This window comes from Sus scrofa, chromosome 3 (assembly GCF_054392235.1).
Source record: "Sus scrofa isolate SSC_HxYL_T2T_F1_AM1 chromosome 3, Sscrofa_HxYL_maternal_Yorkshire_Landrace_v2.0, whole genome shotgun sequence".
Classification (NCBI taxonomy): domain Eukaryota; kingdom Metazoa; phylum Chordata; class Mammalia; order Artiodactyla; family Suidae; genus Sus; species Sus scrofa.
In genome coordinates, this window is record NC_139385.1 from 17,563,464 (window position 1) to 17,576,838 (window position 13,375).

At 48.9% G+C, this 13,375-nt stretch overlaps 1 protein-coding gene and 1 non-coding gene across 25 annotated transcripts in view; both read right to left on the minus strand.

Annotated features, from left to right (window-relative positions):
- SRCAP (Snf2 related CREBBP activator protein) overlaps positions 1 to 9,641 on the minus strand; it is a 38,906-nt gene extending 29,265 nt beyond the window's left edge. For 14 of the 24 annotated variants that reach the window (XR_014840274.1, XR_014840273.1, XR_014840276.1 and 11 more), the window contains exons 1-12: positions 9,344 to 9,641; positions 7,831 to 7,904; positions 6,766 to 7,028; positions 5,713 to 5,964; positions 4,398 to 4,583; positions 4,009 to 4,149; positions 2,804 to 3,026; positions 2,417 to 2,688; positions 1,721 to 1,814; positions 1,492 to 1,581; positions 518 to 706; positions 101 to 426 (exon numbers count right to left, since the gene is read on the minus strand). Coding sequence is in view for 17 of the 24 variants with exons in the window: in XM_085016871.1 (XP_084872997.1) it covers positions 101 to 426; positions 518 to 706; positions 1,492 to 1,581; positions 1,721 to 1,814; positions 2,417 to 2,688; positions 2,804 to 3,026; positions 4,009 to 4,149; positions 4,398 to 4,583; positions 5,713 to 5,964; positions 6,766 to 6,819 (1,827 nt within the window). In the remaining 7 variants the exon portion in view is untranslated. Of the gene's footprint in view, positions 1 to 100; positions 427 to 517; positions 707 to 1,491; positions 1,582 to 1,720; positions 1,815 to 2,416; positions 2,689 to 2,803; positions 3,027 to 4,008; positions 4,150 to 4,397; positions 4,584 to 5,712; positions 5,965 to 6,765; positions 7,029 to 7,830; positions 7,905 to 9,049; positions 9,225 to 9,343 lie in introns of those variants that run through there. The other 10 variants (XR_014840278.1, XR_014840277.1, XM_085016875.1 and 7 more) reach the window with 1 other exon arrangement.
- On the minus strand, positions 1,903 to 2,033 carry LOC146404441 (small nucleolar RNA SNORA30/SNORA37 family). Its single transcript, XR_014842650.1, has one exon. It is a non-coding gene; the product is annotated as a small nucleolar RNA SNORA30/SNORA37 family (small nucleolar RNA).
- Positions 9,642 to 13,375: the final 3,734 nt, after the last annotated feature.

Here is a 13,375-nt window from a genome sequence, read left to right on the forward strand (position 1 = left end):
AAAGATGAGACATGATACAATGGAACTCAGGCATGCGTCACTAAGAAAGAAACAGGAAAAGTCAAAATATGAGAAAGCAGAAGCTTGGGCCTAGAAATACCTGGGTAGTGGCCAAAGTATAACCCTTGGGCTGGAGACTTTCAGCTGCTGCAGCAATGTCAGTAATTTCTTTCTTAGGACCTAGAGTGGTGGTGGGTCCTGGGGTGGGAGGTCCACTGCCTCCATCTGCCTCACTACGCTCTTCATCCCGGGCAAGCAAGTACTCCACCCCGAAGTCATCATCTTCTTCCTCCTCATCTGCTTGGCTCTGTGACTGGGACTCCTCAGATTCCTCAGACTCAGACTCCTCTGATTCTGAACTCCTGCTTGTTTCTTCCTCTTCTGAATGCTCATCTTCCTCATCTTCACTCTGTTCCTCAGCAGAGTCTAAAGCACAAAAATTAAGATTTAGTGCTCACCATACCTGTTCCTCTAGTGCCTGCCCTCCCCAACTCCTGTCTCATGACCACACATTCACCTGATTGACTGCTACTATCCTCGTGAGGAGCCTCTTCAGCTTCTGCGGCCCCCTCTGGTTCAGATTCAGAGCTGTCAGCCTCAACCTCATCTTCCTCTTCCTCTTCACTACTCCCAGAACCTGGGGCAGAGGCATCAGAAGCATAGGCTCCTGCATACTGCTGCAGTAGCTCCTCCACAGATAGCTCACCTGGAAGACAAATGAAGGGTAAGTCTTTAGGTGCTTCACAGGGAAAAAGGGAAGGCCTGGAATTCCCGTCGTGGTCCAGTGGTTAACGAATCTGACTAGGAACCATGAGGTTGCGGGTGTGATCCCTGGCCTTCCTCAGTGGGTTAAGGATCCGGCGCTGCCGTGAGCTATGGTGTGGGTCGCAGATGTGGCTTGGATCCCAAGTTGCTGTGGCTCTGGTGTGGGCCAGGGCCACAGCTCCGATTAGACCCCTAGCCTGGGAACCTCCATGTGCCGTGCGAAGCGGCCCTAGAAAAGGCAAAAAGCCAAAAAAAAAAAAAAAAAAAAAAAAAGGGAGCCTGAAGGGTGCAAACTCATTTCACCTCAGACTCTGCAGACACTGCCAGACTCAGTTTGAGGAGAGGCAAGGCCAGAGTCTACTTTCAGCACCCGCTACTAAAGCCAAGCCCTGTAACATGGGCTAGAACCTTGGATGGTGCTGCCATCCATTGGAAAGAACCATTGGTATCAACCTGACAAACCTCCCCTTTAGGGTTCAGGTCACACATGGCCACTATCCTCTTCCAATAGCCCTTCCCTCCACTTAGTTCTCACATCACTTTCTTGAAACTTCCATTATAACCAGTCATGATTTTCTATTTGTAACTGTTAATTCACAGATCTGTCTTTGTCATCAGACCTGAAGTTCCTCCAGGAGGGATAAAAGTGTCTTGTTCATCTCTTTACCCCTAGCATTCCTCACAGAGACAAGTGGATGCTCGGTAAAATGTCTGGTGAGTGGTCACCTTCTCGAGCCAACTCGTTCAGCTCCACAGCAGGATCCACCTCCCCTTCCAATTGCTCCTCAGCTGCTATGGTATCCTCTTCATCCTCCGCTAGGAAAGAGAATGAAGCAAGATCAATGGAGACAAAGGCTCAAGATACAAGTCTAAGTGTAAGAAGTGAGAACACCTGAAACGCAGGGTCTAGATAATCCAGGGGGTAGGAGACATCAGAACTGAGAACAGGCCTGACCTTCATCCTCATTGGCAGTAAATTCTTCATCATCCTCATCTGGATGCCAAGGCTGTTTGTTGCACTGTGTGACAGAGGAAGGTGGGGGCTTTACCTGTGTGGTGGAGGATGGAAGAGGAAAAGGCTTTAGGTTAGAAGGGCAAAAGAAAAACAATGCGGAGTAAGATGTCCAAGAATAATCTCTCTGTCCCATTGAGTGACAGCTGCCACTGACACAGTCGCAGGGCAAGGATGTAATCAAGGGTTTTCAATTTCAGCACCAGCTACCAAATCCTATCCCCACTGCCTGGGGAAGGACCTGTGAAAGTGCTAAAAGAGAGACATACGGGCACCCAACACACATGGAGAAATAAAGAGCTTAGATCCAAAAGAAATTTCAAGGTTACCATTTCAGCTACAAACCTATAAACCTGCAAAAGAGTGTTAGGGCCATTTCACAGAAGTGACAAGGGCCAAAGTATTTTTTCAAGGTGGAGTGGAGTACAAGTACACTCTTCCATGCATCAGAAACTCTGCCCATCTCAGACTCTTACTTGCCCCAAACCGATTCTTTCCTCAAATGAGAGCCCAACTGCTCCGCAGCCCAGACGGAACTCCTGAAAACCACAACCAGCCCTACAGACGAGAGTAACTCAGTCCGTGAGGCTCTCCCTCTGCTCCCACTGTGAACCCGCCCTCTAACCCTTCTGCCCATACCTTCATCGCCTGAGAGGGCTCTTCTTCACCTTCTTCAGGTCCATCCTGGGTGTCACTATCATGAGATGAGGGGGTTCTCGAGGGGCTGGAAGGCCCTCCTAGCAGCTGAGGGGGGAGGGAACGGAGTAGCTCTTCCAGGGGCAGTTCTCCCTCACGTCGAAGCAGCTCAATCTCAAGCCTTTGGGTCTCTGCATCATTGCCTTCCTGTTGTTCTTCAACCTCAATCGTCTCCTCATCATCCTCTTCCTCCTCTTGGGGTTGGAAGTCCCCATCTATAGCAGGAGAACAAGGTCACAAAGTCCACGGGGCCCTGCAAGCCACAGGGTGGGTTTTCAGCTCTGGAAAGGGTACATGAGGAAGAGTAACAGACCCAAAGAGGACACACACCTTCATCGTCCATCCGGGACACCGGGGGTGGAGGACTAGAAGCAGCTGAGGAAGAGCCAAGGCAAGGGGAGGAACCAGCTTTGCTGGAAGCTAGTGGCTGGTTGAGGCTCTGAGACAGAAGATCTGAGTACTTTTCAGTTTGTCCCACGATAAAGTCCAGGTGTAGGTCCAGAGCTTTCTTCCGTTTTTCCTCTAGTCGGGACTGTTGCTTGAATTGCACCACCTGCCACAAACATGAAAAGGACAAGTCATCAAGATAATCTTATTCCTGTACTTAAGAAACAATTGGGGAGTTTCCCCTTGTGGCTCAGCAATAACGAACCCAACTAGTATCCCTGAGGATTCGAGTTCTATCTCTGGCTTTGCTCAGTAAGTTAAGGATTATTGTTGCTGCAAGTTGTGGCGAAGGTTACAGATGCAGTTTAGATCCTGTGTTCCTGTGGCAGAGGCCAGCACCTGCAGCTCTGATTCGACCCTTAGCCTGGGAACCTCCATATATCATGGATGCGGCCCTAGAAAAGCCAAAAGAAAAAAAAAAAAAAAAAAAAGGACAAAGAAAGAAAAGAAATAACTATAACTTAATACTTATGAACAATTCAACTAATGAAAACTTTTTTTTTTTTTTTTGGTCTTTTTGCTATTTCTTTGGGCCGCTCCCACGGCATATGGAGGTTCCCAGGCTAGGGGTCGAATCAGAGCTGTAGCTGCCGGCCTACACCAGAGCCACAGCAACACGGGATCCAAGCCACGTCTGCAACCTACACCACAGCTCACGGCAACGCCGGATCCTTAACCCACTGAGCAAGGCCAGAGACCGAACCCGCGACCTCATGGTTCCTAGTCAGATTCGTTAACCACTGCGCCACGACGGGAACTCCATGAAAACTTTTAATGGTATTTAAGCATGCATACAGCACAGACAAGTTTTACAAGAGGCATGCTGAATACCCTGCAGAAGACAAATAGCTTAGAGGAGTCAATAATTCCTGCTAACAATCCCCAAGAGCAGGGCCTCTATTTTCCCACTGTACTTCTCTCTTCCTCATAGCACTCAGTGCTTGAAAGGTCCAACACACATTACAGCAGTGTCATTAGGGTTCCCTGAAATCAAGATGTTCACTCAAGGAAGCTGTGATCATTCCTGCTACCATGCTATCCACCAACCAAACCCAAGACATATCCCTTTCCCAATCTCTGCTGCTTACCTTCTCCACATTGCTCCAGAACTGCCTAACATCCTTGGCCATGGTGGAGGCGATTCGGCGCAGCTTGGCCTGCTCCTCTCTCCGTGCCCGTTCCTCTTTCTGCCTCTGCTCCTCGTGGTGCCGGATCACCATCCGCACCACCTATGGGAATGATGAACCAGCATGAAAACACTCTCAGGCCAGACCCCTGGCTCCTCCCCAAGTCAAGAGCAAAGAGAATAATCAAAGCCAAGAAACTTGGGAAGTCAGAGCTCGCCTCTTGAGACCACAGATGTTTATAAGCATTCTACACCATTATGTTTGGTTACCTTCCAACCAAACCACCCACCAAGGAAAAGCAAACCTGAAAAAGAAATGGAGAATTACAGGAGGCCCAGCTGAGGACATACCTTACGAGCCACACCCCGTTTCCAACGGCGCTCCTGAGCAAAGTCGGCAGAGAGCCACTGCATCTCCTCACACAGATAGTCCCAGTGGCCCTTGGGGCGGGGAGGCTCAGGCACTTTAGGCAATCTCTTCAGTGACCAGAAACCCTCCTTCCGCAGCTCAGCAATCCGAGTCTCAATCTCAGCCTCCTAATGAGGGAGAGCTAGGTCAATCAAGTTACTGGGTGTAGCCTGATTGAATGACCCTCACTGAATCCCTGAGCTCTAAATACATATAAGCACTGACAGGTCTCAGTGTTTTATGCTCGATTTGAGTCCACATACCAATCTTACAAATTGATATCATACCAGTATGATAAACTCAGGTGAGTAAAAAAAAAAAAAAAACAAAAAAAAGTCAGGTAGACTTTTAAGTGATTTACCTGAGATTACAATGATAGGAAATAGTAAGGACTGGGAATTTTAAAAAGTCTAATGGGATTTCCCATTGTGGCTTAGGAGTAACAAATACAACTAGTTTCCATGAGGATTCAGGTTCAATTCCTGGGCTCACTCAGAGAGAGGGATCCGGCCTTACCACGAAGTGTGGTGTGGGTCACAAATGTGGCTCAGATCCCGGGTTGCTGTGGCTGTGGCACAGGCCAGCAGCTGTAGCTCTGATTTGACCCCTAGCCTGGGAACTTCCATATGCCATGGGTATAGCCCGGAAAAAAACAAACAAAAAGGTCTAATGACTCCAGACACCAGATTTCATGCTCTTTTCATTACTGCACACTCCATACCCTATAAATATAGGCAAGACTTAGGAAAACATATGCCATGGGGAGCTTCCCAGAGAAGCAGGGATAACACGCTTACTGACGCTAGATAAAAAGAATTTTATTTCTGTAGCATTCTATTTACGCAAAATATGCTAGATACATGCTATAAACTCCAATTTATGTAATCCTGTTTTTTAAAAACACTATTTTCATAAAAACATATTTTTGTGGGGAGTCCCCATCATGGCTCAGTGGAAACGAACCTGATTACCATCCATGAGGATGGCAGTTCGATCCCTGACCCTACTCAGTGGGTTAATGATGCAGCATTGCCCTGAGGTGTGGAATAAGCCAGCAGCTGCAGCTCTGATTCGACCCCTAGCCTGGAAACTTCCACAAGCTGTGAGTGTGGCCATAGGGGAAAAAAAAAAAAAAAAAAAAAAACAGAGCCTATATCTTAAATCAATGATAAGGAAAGAAATGTAAAATACTCTCAGGACAAAGGAGTTCAGGAAAGAAGACACTTAAGGAAGCCTCATGGCCTTCCCAATACGTACATGCTTGGCCTGCTCTGCAATCTCAGCATGGCTCTTCTCCCACTTTGGGCCCTTGTTAGCCAGGTCAGCAGCCTGGGGTAAGCTGAGCCCCTCCAGGGGCACTGTGGCACCATCTGGGGGCCCTGGAGGTCCATCCAAAGAGGAATCTTGAGCTATATGCTGGGGGGAGATGCCACCTGCCCCACTAGAGGCTGGGGAACTGGATGAGGCAGGGGATACAGGATTGCTGCCTGTCATGCCGTCCGACACCATCTAGAAAAGGGGGAAATGAAAGACAAAACGAATACTTGGCAGAACTCTAGCAGGGCTCTTAAGTCCATTATATCACTCTATCTTAACAATAAAAAACTCTGAAGTAAGGTATAAACCCTTATTCTATAAACACAGCTTTGGGATAAAGTTTTAATAACGTGCTCGAGATGGCAAATTCACAACTCCAATAAATCCTTGGCGTGCAAGAGGAATCACACCCTGATATTTAGAGAGTTTCCAAATTCAAGAATACTACTATAGCGCATGACTCCTAACTGTAACGATTCTTTCAGAACGTCAATGATTTCATTCACGTTCATGAACAACGCCCTATCTTTCCCTCCTTTTCACACCAAGTATGGCAGATTCACCTATGCAGATAAATTAGAGCTAGTATCAAATTCCAGTGACACCTAAAAAAAAAAGCCCAAGATCACCAGTCTTGATACTTTCATTAGAGAGTTGGGAGAAGGGGAATGGGAGGGTGGGTCACTGTTCTCACACATCTACCCATTATAAGGCACTGTACAAGCAATACCAAGTAGAGAAAAAAGTCCTACTTAAGTGCAGACAGTGAAGGAACTGATGAAATTCACTCCGGCACACAGGCTTCACAGTGTGCGACTCAAGTTCCTATCTCAACAAAATGGCAAAAGACTCTATGTCACAGAATTTCCCAGTTGCTCAGCACACAACCACTGAACGCATACTGTATAGAAACCTAGATCTATCCAGTTTCAAAAGTCATGATCTTTTTCCCTACCTCCAGATGCAGAGAAGAAACCCTCCCCAATTTCGAACCTGTGTTTGCAGGATTGGGAGCTGAGGGTGAGCAGGGGAGGGGCTGCTCTGCATGGTCCCACTCCCAGGCTCCTCTCTGGATGCCTGAAGAACGACTGGGTCGTTGTCACCGCTGCTGCTGGCCGAGGGGCTGGCGTCCGGCTGCAGGGCATGCTGGGAGCTGGCCTCATTCTGGGCCACCGGCCACCGGGACCCGCCTTCCAGGGCCCGGGGCCCACTAGGGCGTCCCAGCCTCCGCTCAGGTCCACCGGCCTCTGGAGCACCTAAAGCAAAGTAAAAAGAATAGAAATAGAACTTAGAAAAATTAAATAATTTTTTATTTTATTTTCAGGGCATATGGAAGTTCCCAAGCTAGGGGTCGAACTGGAGCTGGAGCTGCCAACCTACGCCACCGCAACGCAGGATCCCAGCCACATCTGCGACCTACACCACAGCTCACAGCAACACCAGACTGCTGACCCACTGAGCAAGGCCAGGGATCAAACCCACATCCTCATGGATACTAGTCCGATTCATTTCTGCTGCACCACAATGGGAACCCCCTAAATAAATTTTTTTAAAAACAAGCACAACACTAGAAAGTAACGCTAAAGAATAAAGGTAAATGAACCTGATGATTACACCTTCATTCCTTGAGCATCTACTATGTGTCAAATACTCTACTGAGTACTTACTTGATGGATTCTATAATCCTCACATCTGCCTTATAAACCAGATACATTCCATGCCATAATAATGCTTATTTATATCTTCTACATACTAAAGACAGACCTATGCAAAAAAAACCACTGGAGCTTACATTCCAATTTTTTTCTCTATTTTATAAGTTAGAAAATTAGAACACAGAGACAAAATGACTTGCATAAGGTCACACAGTGAGGAAGAGAAGGATTTAAACCTAGACAGTCTGATACCAGAACCATGGAAAACATGCTACTTTCCTTGGTAGAGCCAGGATGCAGACATCTTTCTCTATTCAGAGTCCCAGTTCTGCTGTTGCACCACAATTATCTCAAATATCTCTCTCATTAGCATCAGTACACGAAATGGTATTTGAACTCTCACCTGTGTGAGCTGAGACCACACTCCCTGTGAAAGTCTGCACTTCCACGGTGCCGCCGTACTGAGGAGAATCACGCCTGAAACAAATGGAAAGGAAAAGAGCATGAGGGACCAATCTACATTTACCAACACCCATCGAAGCCTTCTTTACACTAACTTTTTTGAGACTCGTAGATATACCCAAGTCAATTCAAAGACTGAAAAGGATTACAGTAGTAGAAATAGATCATATTCAAAAAATAAAAGCAAATAATGTTTTGTGAAAAGAATTCCCTAGGACATGAGATTCTGGCTGAAGTAAGGAAATGAAGCCTCCCAAAAAGTTTAAAAAGTTTAAAGGTAAAAGGCTCCAACCACTGAATGAAGAGCAAATTAACAAAGCCAAACAAGTTATCACATCCAGAAGCTCAAAAGGTACTGGCAGCCTGGCAGCCTGCTCTCCTTTCCAGTAAGGGCTGAACATAGGAGAATCCAACCTTTCTCAAGGCAGGGCCCTGGGCCTCCTATGCTGCGCCAGGAGACACTTCCCCAAACACAAGAACTACAACAGGAGACCTTAGAGGAGCAGTCAGGAGGGGAGAAAGGCCGAACAGCAAAGACCCATGCCCCGGAAATAGGCAGGGTAAACCCACACAAGGCCCGGAAGTGTTTCCCCAGTGTTTAAGGAAGCTCCTTAACCACACTGCAGCCTTTGATTCACTCCCTCTTCCACAACTGATTCACTGGACTCAAGCTAACCAGGATCCAAGAAGCCCGAACTCTTGACCCCAGGCTTCATCACCATCTCCTAAGCCGTCCCAACAGCCTGACCCGGCGTGACCCCTGACCTCTGCCCCAAGTTGCCACTAGCCCTAAGATGGCCCCGCCCCCTCCAGACTCCCACCGCACCCAACGTGCGCGACAGACTGGGGGAGGGGCCCGCGCGTGCGCGCCTGGAGGCGGAGAGAGCCGGCTGTGCTCACCGCCCCGGGGCTCCCGCCAGAACCCAAACCCACGCACACAAGGGTCGCAGGGCTGGGAAGCCTCTCGTCCCTGCCCGTCAGGGAGCCCCCCACCACCAGACCGAGAGAGCTTAAGATAAGGAAGGGTTCGTGCCGCCAGATCTTGGCTCCGGACTGGATATGGTGGGCGCGCGCCCCAACTACTCGTCCCACGCCCCCCTTCCTCTTCTCGCGCGCCCCTGAGGTGGGGGGCTGGGGTTGGTGGGCGGGCAGGAGCGCACCTGGGTCCGTCCTCTCAGGGCTCGCTCGCTCGCTCAGGCACGCGTGCGCAGACGGGCGGAAGGGGAGAGAAGACGCGCCCCAGCCCAGTGCCGGCCGGTCTGGCCCCCCTCAGCCTGTCTCTATGGGCGCGCGCCGACAGCCTCGCGCACCGGCCCCGGGGCCCCGGCCGAAGGTGCGCGCGCAGCACCCCGGGAAGGTGGGAGGGGAGGCGGTGGCGGAAAGATGCGCGCGCAGTCAGCCGTCAGGGGAGGGGGAACTGTGGAGCGTCCGCCATCTTGTCTCCCTCTCCTTACCTGCGTCCTCGGGGGCGTGCGCACCACCCCCCCCTCCCGCCGAGGAGGGGGGAGGGCCCCCTCTTTGCCGCCTCCTTCGCGGCCTTTAAATCCCCCTGAGGCCCGCGGCTACTGCCACCGCCTTGCTTCCACTGCTTCCTCTCACGGCACAGAGATGCGGGAGGTGGGTGGGGAAAATGGGAGACGCTACTCGCAGCGAACCGCCGCCGCCGCTTCCGAGGCCTCACCAAAATGGCCGCCGCCGTCTCGGCCGCCACCACCAACACCACCGCCACCACCACAGCTCACTATCGCTACCGCCGGCGCGGCCCGTCCTCTCGCGAGACAGTAACTGGAGGTTGGGAGAGCAGGGAGCCTCGCGTGCTAACGTAGGGCGCTACCCGAAGCGCAAGGCAGGCTGGGAAATGTAGTCCGCCCGGAGGCTCCGCGCCTTTCCCGCAGCAGAGCTCTTTACCCTCCACCGGCTAACCTGCCACTGGGGCTGCATTGCAGCTGCCCACTGGGACGTGGCCACCGTACCTTCTTTTATAGATCACCCAGAGAGCTGAAGGAATTTCTCAGGTACTTTCAGCAAGTTAGCAGTGGAGCCTGGATCTCTGGATTCCCGTTGCAGTCCACTCGTATAGAGCCAATGCATTTGACACATGGGTGGTATTGTTGATAGCTCCTAAGCATTTATGCATCAGGTCGCCAACTTTCTGAGTTAAGAACCCCTTAAATTTGTTGTGTTTTGGGGGTTTTTTTGGTAATGGTTGGGTTGGCTGCACGCCGGGCATGCGGAAGTTCCCTGGCCAGGGATCAAATCCGTGCCAAAGTGGGGACCAGAGCCCCATCAGTGACCACCGGAGATCCTCAACCCGCTGCGCCACCAGGGAACTCATTTGAGAATCTGATACCCTCACCCTGGAATAGAATAATAATAATAACGTACCTTTTACTGAGGGCACCTTGTGCACGATCTCAATCCCAACAATGCTCCATTTATAAATGATTTGAGGCTCATAGAGTAATAGAGCTCAAAGCCAAGATTCATAGCCAAGCAGTCTAAGTCACAAGGTTACAAGCACTGTCACAAAATCTACCTCATGAGGGCCGACCACCCAGGAGCCAGGTTAGGAGGCCATAATAAAGCTTTCATTCAGCTCTTCACCTGCTCAGTTTAGATCTCCATTCTACTCTAAGAGTTGATGATTCTCTCTGACCTTGACTTGAAGTTCTGTTTTTCTTTTTCTTTTTTTTTTAAACTTTCTCTTTTTTTAATATTTTTTTTATTTTATTTTTTTAATTTTTTTTGTCTTTTTGGCATTTCTTGGGCCGCTCCCATGGCATATGGAGGTTCCCGGGCAAGGGGTCGAATCAGAGCTGTAGCCGCCAGACTACGCCAGAGCCATAGCAACGCAGGATCCGATTCGCGTCTGCGACCTACACCACAGCTCACCGCAACGCCGGAACCTTGACCCCACTGAGCAAGGGCAGGGATCAAACCCGCAACCTCATAGTTCCTAGTCGGATTTGTTAACCACTGCGCCACGACGGGAACTCCGAAGTTCTGTTTTTCTTACAGCAAATACCAGTGGTTGAAAACTCAAACCTAGAAGGACCAAGAAGATGATGTAAATAAAGCAAAGAGGGGCAGATGAGGAATGTTAGGAACAGGAGGCCGTATACTCTGACCAAAAGGAATAGTCAGCTCAAACCAATGTTCACCCTACAGGAATGTGGGCCAAAATACATCAGATTCAGCCACAGGCTGCCAGTTTGCTACCGCTGACCTGTGCTAGAGCCTCAAGGCATACAGAAGCATGCAAGGTAGATTTGTTGATTGAAAAAAGTGGATAAATGCCCAATCGTTTAGGCCCAGTTCAAAGTCTTTTTTTCCAGACCAAGCTTACATATTTCTGAGACTATCTCATAGAACAACACCAAGCTCCCGAAAGATCTCGTATTTCTTAGCCTTCTCATGTACTTTTTCATCCTTTTTCAATATTTTTCCTTCAGAAGTTTCCTTCACAACCCCCAGGTGACCACTCTTGACCACTCACAGGCTGGCTTAATACCCCTTCTGGCTCCCATAGCCTCCTGGACTTCATGAAGTACCGATTGCATCGTATCTGGATTCATGGATTGTCCACCCCACCCCCCCAAAATGTTACTAAACTCCTGGGAGTAGGGACATGATTTATACATGACCATTCACTATGCCAGTCTCAGAAAGATTATTCAGGAAGTTCATGAGTGTGAGCTACTTGTATTAAACACCTTATTAAAAACAAAAATAGACGTTCCCATTGTAGCTCAGCAGTAATGAATCCAACTGGTAAACATGAGGACACTGGTTCGATCCCTGGCCTTGCTCAGTGGGTTGAGGATCCCGTGTTGCCATAAACTGCGGTGTAGGTTGCAGACGCACTTCAGATCTGGCATTGCTGTGGCTGTGGTGTAGGATGGCAGCTACAGCTCCAATTCCACCCCTAGCCTGGAAACTTCCACATGCTGTGCCTGCGGCCCTAAAAAGACTAAATAAATAAATAAAAATAAGTGTAACTGATATCAGATATGTGTACTCAAACCCAAGATAAATTCAAAGTCTCTCTTCCACTTCCAAGACAATAACGCTGGTTTAGCTACCATCGTCTCTTACCTTGGATTACTCCTGACTGGGCCTCCCACTTGCACTCCTGTTTCCTTTATTCCATTCTCCGCATAGCAACCAGAGTGACCTTTGCCTGTAAATCAGATCATTGTGCTCTCACACTTAAGGTCCCTAAATGGCACCTTAGTCCTCTTAAGTAAAAATTATGGGAGTTCCTACTGTGGTGCAGTGGGTTGATGGTTGGCGTTGTCTCTGTGACAGTGAGGGTTCAATCCATAGCCCAGTGCAGTGGGATAAGGATCTTGTGTACGTTGCAGCAGTGGCTTGGATTTGATCCCTGGCCTGGAGATTTCCATATGCCAAGGGTATGGCCAACAAAAAAAAATGGTTGAGGAAAAATGAAAGAAAAATATTTGTGGTACATTAAAATTACACTTGATTTGGAGTTCCCATGGTGGCACAGAGGAAACAAATCCAACTAGGAACCATGAGGTTGTGGGTTCGGTCCCTGGCCTTGCTCAGTGGGTTAAGGATCGGTCGTTGCCATGAGCTGTGGTGTAGGTCACAGATGCGGCTTGGATCCTGCATTGCTGTGGCTGTGGCAGTGGCGTAGGCTGGTGGCTACAGCTCTGATTAGACCCCTAGCCTGAGAACCTCCATATGTTGTGGGTGGGGCCATAAAAGACAAAAAGACGAAAAAAGAAAATTACCCTTGATTCAAATTTTAGGGTCCACAACTAAAGGTTTATGGTAATCCAACCATGTCTGTTCATTAAATAGCAACTATGGCTGCTTTCTTGCTAAAGTAGCAGAAATGAATTATAGCAGAGACTATAGCCCACAAAGCCTAAGCTAGTTTCTCTTTGGCACTTTACAAAAAAGGTTTGCTAACTCTTGTTCTATGTCTTGATCTGAATGAGGTCACATCCATGGGTGTATACAGATATAAACACTCACTGAACTGTGCACTTAAAATTTGTACACTTCCGGGGAGTTCCAATTGTGGTGCAGCAGAAATGAATCTGACTAGTAACCAGGAGGATGCAGGTTCGATCCCTGGCCTTGTTCAGTGGGTTGGCGATCCGGCGTTGCCTAGAGCTGTGGTGGAGGTTGTAGAGGCAGGTTGGCTCCTGCTGTGGCGTAGGTCGGCAGCTATGGCTAGCATTCAGTCCCTGGTCCAGGAACTTCCATGTGCCACGAGTGCAGCCCTAAAAAGACAAAAGAAAAAATAATTGTACACTTTATGTACCCCAGAGCACGGTTTTTGTTTTGTTTTTTTTGTCTTTTTAGGGCCGCACCCATGGCATATGGAAGTTCCCAGGCTAAAGGTGGAATCGGAGCCACAGCTGCCAGCCTACACCACAGCAATTTGGGATCCAAGCTGCATCTGTGGCCTACGCCGCAGCTTACAGCAGTGTGGGATCCTTAACCCACTGAAT